This window comes from Echiichthys vipera, assembly GCF_963691815.1.
Source record: "Echiichthys vipera genome assembly, chromosome: 17".
Taxonomy (NCBI): Eukaryota; Metazoa; Chordata; class Actinopteri; order Perciformes; family Trachinidae; genus Echiichthys; species Echiichthys vipera.
Window position 1 is genome coordinate 9,905,583 of NC_139842.1, and position 8,319 is coordinate 9,913,901.

Below are 8,319 nucleotides of genomic sequence, written 5' to 3' on the forward strand. Positions count from 1 at the left end.
TTGCATGCATATTGTATGTACTGAAATGATGAACTATAGATACAACAACACAACACACAGCAGCAGTCTACAGCAGTGAAGGTAAAAGGTTGATTTACCCTAAATTTTCATAGTTACAAATGGACCAGTGCTATGAGTGTCATGTTCTTTCCCTATGAGACAGGTGTTCCTAATTATGTAATCATATCCCCAAACAGACATCATTCCTGCCTTCCTCATGTGAACCCTCTGGGTTTCACTATGTGGAGCACCAAATGAGATCACGGCTCATGTCGAGGGGATAAGCCTCAGACAACAGAGCGAGAGCAAGAGAATCAATTGCAAAGGAGTGTCCCAAAAGGTGTTGTGCTGTCTAGAGACCTTCACAGGAATAGTACAGTGCAAAATTAGAGTATCTGTGTGTGCAGATAGTATGTTCGGGTATTGCAACTTAACTAGCAAAGTTTTTCTTTCTGTCTTCTTTTCACCAACTGGGCATTACTATATGTTATACGACTCTATAAATGGCTAAGCATAGAACTGTAACTTGGTTATAACCTGAATTATAACTTCTGAGGTCTTCAGCCTGCTGGCTTTTGTGTGACTTAAATGTTCACACCATCTCCGCACGGGTCCAAGCCCCACACCTCTCCTCTTTGTTTCACACAAACACACACACACACACAGACACACACACACACACACACACACACACACACACACACACACACGCACACACGCACACACACAAAAACATTTGCTGTTAGCTTTAGTTAGTTTATTTTGTTTTGTTTGTTGCATTTATTAATTCGTTAATAGATGTCTGTTTAGAATATGTCTGTTTATTTAATATTACACAAAGATGAATCAGCCAGCCTCTACTAAGAAAATAACTTTTAAATCCTTCAACTGAATAAACTATTACATTTATCGGTGTTCAACCCTTAATTAGTAGTTTAATATATTTAATGAGACTTTTATATTAATTGTCACTCCGTCTATGACGGTCGTGCCCCGAGGAACTGTGGTTTAACTAGAGTAATTTTTATTATTATCTTTGATAATTATTGGTGATAGCTAATATTTACTTGATTAATGATACGTTTATTGAGAATACTTAATCTCAATCTGAACGCGAGTCAAGGCCCTTCATTTAATTGTTTCTCCGTCTGAAGTTTTTAATAAATTAAAGTTATTCATTTTTTGTAATTTTTCTTTATTAATTTTCTTTTACAAATATTTAATTTGATAGTCACACTTTTGATCCAATTAACCTAGAGTACCTACAACTATTTTTTTTTAAAACCTAACCAAGTAACTTTGGTTTGAATTACGTTAAAAAGTGATGCCAAGGGGTCCTGACAAAGCTCAGATTACTCTTACCATGTAAATATATGATAACTTCTGAACCTACTAGAGTGTGTAGCAGGCTACTGTCAGCCAATGGCTTTGAGACTGATAACCACTTATATCGCCCAGTGAATGTAATGATAAGATTCAAAAGTGTTACATCAAATCCACTGATTTGTGGGTGCATTTACAATTGTTTTCTAGTTGTCTTCTTGTCACCAGATTATACACATTTTGATGCAGCTTTGTCTTTATATCCATCTGATATCAATGTGTCTGACACATTCACAGCCACATGTGCTGTTTCTCTTTGGCACAGTGTATGTTTACTAAGAGTTGACAGGTCACCTAGCTGGTGCCTAAGGTCATTGCAATCTATAAAATAGTGTGCCATTTTACACATGCTTTAGGTATTACAATTTTCTGCAGTGATAAGTAGATTAAAAAAAGAGGAAGGACCTGATTCTATGCTGGTACCTCCAGGGAGCGTGCACCAGAATAGACTGGAATGAGTTCAATTTTTCGTCAGAATTAGAAAGAAGTCTGAATTTGGAGCACAAGAAGGAAATCTGGCCTGTTCCTGAGAGAAAAAAAGACAGCTTTTCTTTGTTGTTTTAATGAAATTGAGAGAATGTCAAACATAGGAGATGTGAGATGAAAGACATAACATAAGACAAACTGTATAATATCATAGAAAGCATACCATTAGTGTGTCATTCAGAATCCAATGTGTGTTGAGGTGCCCATTAGCATACATAGTGAGGAAATGCATGTGATTGAGTATGTATGTATGTCTGAGGCCATGTGTACATTTTACTGTGCATGTTTGTGCAATGTGTGTGTACTTGTAAGTATGTTTTTTTCCCAGCCGTTGAGCCAGCAAGAGGACAATGTCTGCCATGATGCAACAGGCAGCTAATCCTCTCCTTATGTAAACGCTTGACAGCTATTCATATGACATGCAGATGGGATAGAGAGCTTAGGTTTTGGCAGGATAGTGTCATAACAAGGAATGTCTGTGGAGACAATATGCTGTCAGCATTCGGTGATTAATGCTGAACTTTATTTTTATATAAAAATATCTTCCCCTGAGGACTGAGGAGAGATTAGCCGTTGGGCGCACACAGGTATTGGCCAAAGCTTTATGACCTCATAGCCTTACGAGATGGGTGACCAATGGGGGATGACTAAGTGCACATCCAGTTGGCTAAAAGGGGAGCATTTGGGGCAATGCAGCATGTGCATATTAACATGATGAGAAAGAACACCAGCTGAAAAAAAAAAAGTGTGGAACTAGCCCCGAGGAAAATTTAGATGGATTTTTGGATGCCTGCAGGGAATAGAATAATTCTGAGAAAATGAAATGTTACAGGAGTTTGGTGGAGTCAGAATTCATTTACCTTTCATTTAGATTCATGAATCTAGATTGTTTATTTATTCACCCTTCAGTGCATTTTTGCAAGAAGTGCAGGCAATAGAGGCAAAGTGTGCGCAGCATAATATATATGTATAACACTGCAATACAAATACTTTAAAAATGAAGTAATGCAAATGTGTCTTTGCCATTATGTGTTACATCTATCACACTATATTGCTTTTGCTTTCTTCTTAATAGTTTCTTTTTTCACATTCTCCCCTACAGATTCTCTATTATTCTAAGGATCCATCCACCTGAGTGGGTCCCAGCTGAAGCTAAAGGAGATACAATGAAGACAAGATGTGTCACCCCGCATTGCAGCCCAACAAGATATGACATAACATGGATCCCCTGCTAATCACCATGATGACCATAAAGCTGTGACTTGCATTGTGAAGCCTTCACCCCTTTTTCAGCACCCAACCAAGACCCTTATCCTTTTTGGAAAGCATTCCGTTGTTGCTCCACTTTCTCCTGCAAATACAACCTCCTTTACTGCTTGCCCCTACATTTTCCTCCTTAATAATTATAGCCCTTGCGTCTTTCATTTCCATCGGCATCATGCAGGGTGCTTCTACCACCTCCACTCTCCTTTTTCTTTTCTTCCCTTCCCTCCTGATTTTCTCACACTTTCCCTACTTGGTCAGTGGGGACTGCTGGCTCATTGAGGGGGACAAAGGCTATGTGTGGCTGGCTATCTGCAGTCAAAACCAACCGCCGTACGAGACTATTCCTCAGCACATCAACAACACTGTCCATGATTTAAGATTGAATGAGAACAAGCTGAAAGCTGTGCTCTTCAGCTCTATGTACCGCTTCACCAACCTGACTGACCTAAACCTCACCAAGAATGAAATCAGCTATATTGAGGACGGGGCCTTTGCTGGACAAGCAAACCTACAGGTAAATGAGGGCAATGGATGATACAGTAAAAGCTTTGAGCTTAACACAAAAATGTAGTTGGCAGTGCATTCAACTTAGTTTAAGACCAGGACTTTCATGGAGCGACAGCTTGAGTAATACATGAAACATGCATTAGAAGGATACCATAATTTCTTAAATAATATTAGGAATTATGGTTATTGTGTTTCCTTCTATTTTTTGTCAGCAAACTCAGTTAAAGGCATAATATCACTAACAAGTCAGACATTGGTTAAAAAAGAAGCACTTAGTTGAATATGTTCTAGATTTCTCACATTAAACCTTAAAGTATACAGCCTGTATTTGATGTGATAATACTTCACTTTTCACAAGAACTTTCAAGAACTTGATTAATTAAATAAGTGGAATTGCTTAAACAAAGTCTATTGGACAAGTGACACAGTGAGACATTCATACGGTGTGTTTGTGTTTTTCTCAGGTTCTTCAGCTGGGCTACAACAAGTTAACCAACTTAACTGAGGGTATGATGAGAGGGCTCGGCCGCATGCAATGCCTCTTTCTCCAGCATAACCTCATTGAGGTTATTGCCAGCAATGCATTCTGGGAGTGCCCCAGCCTTAGCAGCATTGACCTGTCATCCAACAAACTTGGTCGCATAGACCCATCCACCTTCACAGTTCTCAGTCGGTTGATGGTGTGTGAACTGGCAGCAAATCCATTCCATTGCGGCTGTGATCTTTATAGCTTCCTAACCTGGTTGGAGTCCTTCAACAATGTAACACACACGTATGACCGACTCCAGTGTGAAACACCACGGGAGATGTTTGGCTACCCCTTGCTTATTGCTGCTGGCCATGCTGGTCGAAATGCCAAGAACATTTTGTACCATCACTGCCGAGATGGAGTAATGATGCCAGGAATGACCTCTCTCCCGCCAGATCTGGATGGTCCTTCCGGAATTGGACCTGAAATGTTTGGTGGTGTGGGACCTTACAACCAGCCCACCACATCTTCCTCATCCACTGAACACAGCTTCATCCCCAGCATTAAGCTTCATCATGTCTCTTTGTCATCAGCCTCGCTCCTTGTGCAGATTCCTAGGCCCTACAGCAAAATGTATATTTTAACGCAGTACAACCACACATACGTGTCTGATGTCATGAATTTGAAGAACAAGAAGGAGATGATCACTCTTAATAAGCTCAAGGCACACACCAATTACACCTTCTGTGTAGCATCAATACGCAACTCTCAGCGTTACAACCACACCTGCCTCCAGTTTTCCACTCGGTCTCAAAATCAAGATGACATGCTCCCCACGCCTTCCACCACTACTCACTACATAATGACCATTGTCGGCTGCCTTTTTGGCATGCTCATTGTTTTAGGCTTCGTCTACTATTGTCTACGTAAGAAACGGATGCATGATGACAAGAAGAAGTCCATCTGCGTCAAGAAAACTATATTAGAAATGCGCTATGGACCAGAGGTGGCAGCAGCAGTGGCAAATGATCCATCCGCAGTCCATAAGCTTCAGGAGCAGACCAGAGAACATCACCAGTATCAGCACCACCATGGAGGCAAACTTCCTATGTCTGCATCCTCTAGCTTGGGAATGCTCCACTCAGCCAACACCAGTTCCTCCAGACTTTCCTCTATCCCACAAGTGGAAAAGATGGCAACTGCTTTTTCAGAGGCAATGGCTACAAGTAAAGGAAACTATATGGATGTCAGAACTGGAGGGGCAGGGATGGAGAGGATGGGAGAGGGTGGGCATGGTGGGATAGACTTGAGGGACGATGATGGAACTGATGTTGGGGATGACTCAGATGATGACGGGCATGGCTCTGCATCGGAGATTTCCACTATTGCCATGGAGGTGGACAAAGTTAACCAGATCATTAATAACTGCATTGATGCACTTAAACTGGATGCAGCAGCAGTTGCTGCTTCAGGGGCTTCTACTAACCTTACAGCCTGCTCCAATCCCACCTCCCCTCCCCCCACAAGCACATCCTCTCTTACTCGTGGTCTAATCCCACTTTCCCAAGGGGTAACTGAGACATGCCAAGTTATTACTCCCAACAAAATACCCCCTCCACCTCCGCTCCCTGCCTTGAATGCCCCTCTCTCTGAGCGCCCCGGGATCAGTGGTGGTGGCTTTGTCGTCTCTCCCCCTTACAGGCCCCCTCCACCAGCCACTGCTGTACGTCCCATTCAGCGGCAAATGAGTGCAGATGCAGCTGTGGTTAATGTAAATGCTGTCAAGAAACAGTGCAGCACCACTTCTTGCAGCTCCATGGGTCGGGACAGGGAACGTGGAGGAGCTAGGGTGTATAGCCTGGATGTTCCTGAACCGCGGAGCCCAGATGCCTGTAATCAACAACAGCAGCAGTACCCTGACCGGGCCAGTCCTGTGGGCTGTGGGGAGCCCCTAGAGAGGCTGCCTTTAGTAGGGAGTGGGAGCTGTGGTGGAGGGGGTGGTGGTGGTTGCGACAGTGGTGGTGTTGGTGCCCAACATCAAGACAGCCAGAAGCCACATCATTACCATCAACAGCAACAGATACAACAGCAACAGCAGCAGCAGCAGCTGGAGGTGCAGCAGGACTACCACTGCTCGGAGCACCGCCACTCCGTCCCAGCTCTATATTATGAAGGCTCCCACCAAGGCTCCCCAGCCCAGAGGGTTTCCTTTCTAAAGCCCCTGACGCGCTCCCGCAGGGATGCAGCATCTTACTCCCAGCTTTCGCCTGCGCGCCACAATTCCAGTTACTCTGGCTACTCCTCCAGCCCAGAGTACTCCTCAGAGAGCTCACTGAGGATCTGGGAGCGTTTTCGTCCCTACCGCAAAGGCCAGCGCGATGAGGCCTGTTATGTGACGGCTGGAAATGCCCTTAGAAAAAAGGTGCAGTTCGCTAAAGGCGAGGACCTGCATGACATCCTTGATTACTGGAAGGGGGTGTCAGCACAGCAGAAGCTGTGACTGGGGAACCAGAGATAAGCATTCTGGGGAAAAAGAGATTGAATCATTATTTTCCTGATACTACTTCCTGAGAAGTAATATGAAGATCATGGGGAGAAAAATGTAGGACAAAATTTTGCCTTTGGATTTTTTTGGCATGCTAGGTGTATAGAATATTGTGCTAAAGCAAGGACTGTGAAACTGTGCCTGGGATAGGAGAGAGTCATTATGGTGTTTTATTTTACACTTCACTGTAGCACCATTTCTGGATAATTCTCATTTAGTGTTTATGGGTATTATTTAGAGTACAGGGAGCAAATGCCAACTGTGTAATTAAGTACTATTTGAGTGATCACGTTTTGTGATCCTATGGACCGTCTTTATCAGTGCCATGTTTTCCTCTATGGGTAATCACAGAAGGTACATGCTGATATCTGTCATTTAAGATGTTTTTTCCTACGTGGTATTGGGTGCTTTATCAGTTTACGATGTGCAGTTGGATATGTTTAGACTTCTAAGTGAAGGGAGAATATGATGGGTGGGATCTGCGCTCTGACACAAGTTACAAAATGCTGTTTAGTGAGCAGAGTTGTCAAATGCAGACCCTATCTCTCTCTTATTAGATCCTTTATGAGGCTGAGGTATTTGCATGTCAGTAGCATCTGTCACACAAAAAGAAAGGAGAAATCGTAAACAAATTAACAAATGGACGGCGAGACGGTCAAGTGGGCTTGAAGGTACTGCAGCATAAGGAAATCATGAGAAAGACAGAAGGAGAGATTAGAGAGGAACTAAATATACTAAATATTGCGACACTAAGGTGTTGAACAAATTGTTTCAACTTGCATGGTCCAATGCTGTCCCAGTGTTGTCCCAAACTGTCCTAAAAGTGTTTGTAATCATCAGAATTGTTAGCGTAATTTGAAGCAGAAAGTAAAATAATCTTCCCTTTATGAGAGTAATTGGATGCCTTTACAATTGGGAAATGTAACTATGTGACAGATGAGCTCACACAAGCCCCTTACAAAAAGGTATGAGAGATTTGACCCATATGTGAGAAGAGACCAAGATAAAAAAAATATCTTTTTTTTTCTGCAGCCACTGTGAATGTAAGATTATAAGCAGGTTTTGGAGAAATTTGCATCATTCAATGTGAGTAACACAGTACATTCCAAATCCTTTCTCTAACATTCAAACAGAGTGAGGCACAGAGGGAAAGAACACTTCTAATTACTGCCAACATGTCTGTTCTGTTCTGGAAATTAATGCTATTGTTGTTTATTGATAACTTAATTAGCCAACGTGTGACAGGCATGTTCGCTTGCACTTTATGCCTCATGATTGTGTGTGTGTGTGGCTGCGTGGTACAAAGTGGTCAGTGTAAGTGGGTATTGGCATGCCTTGTCAGATTATGTTTTATGAGCCTAAATTGATTTCAATTAATAGTTGTCATATCTGGCTCATTGGCTGGTTGTCTGAGTCGTAACAAAAGTAGATTATTAATGGCATGGACAAATGTACAAATATTGTTTATTGTATTTCCCCCAGACATGCATTACATGACCGTGACGCTATACCACAGTAGTGCAGTGCCTCTTGCTAACACAGCCATAATCTAATCTCTATTCTTGTTATCCATCCACCTGGCCCTTTTTAGTGAAACGACCCACTTGTGATCTTCCTAAATGATAGTGTCATTAGCTGGCATTCTGACAAAAGGCAGCCTGCT

General features: G+C 42.4%; 1 protein-coding gene across 1 annotated transcript; it reads left to right on the plus strand.

Moving 5' to 3' along the window:
* Nucleotides 1-3,307: 3,307 nt before the first annotated feature.
* elfn2b (extracellular leucine-rich repeat and fibronectin type III domain containing 2b) lies at nt 3,308-6,611 on the plus strand (the record flags this gene model as incomplete). The annotated part of the gene is made up of 2 exons (XM_083930525.1): nt 3,308-3,649; nt 4,107-6,611. 2 exons carry the CDS (start codon nt 3,308-3,310, stop codon nt 6,609-6,611), a joined length of 2,847 nt encoding a protein of 948 aa, XP_083786651.1.
* Nucleotides 6,612-8,319: the final 1,708 nt, after the last annotated feature.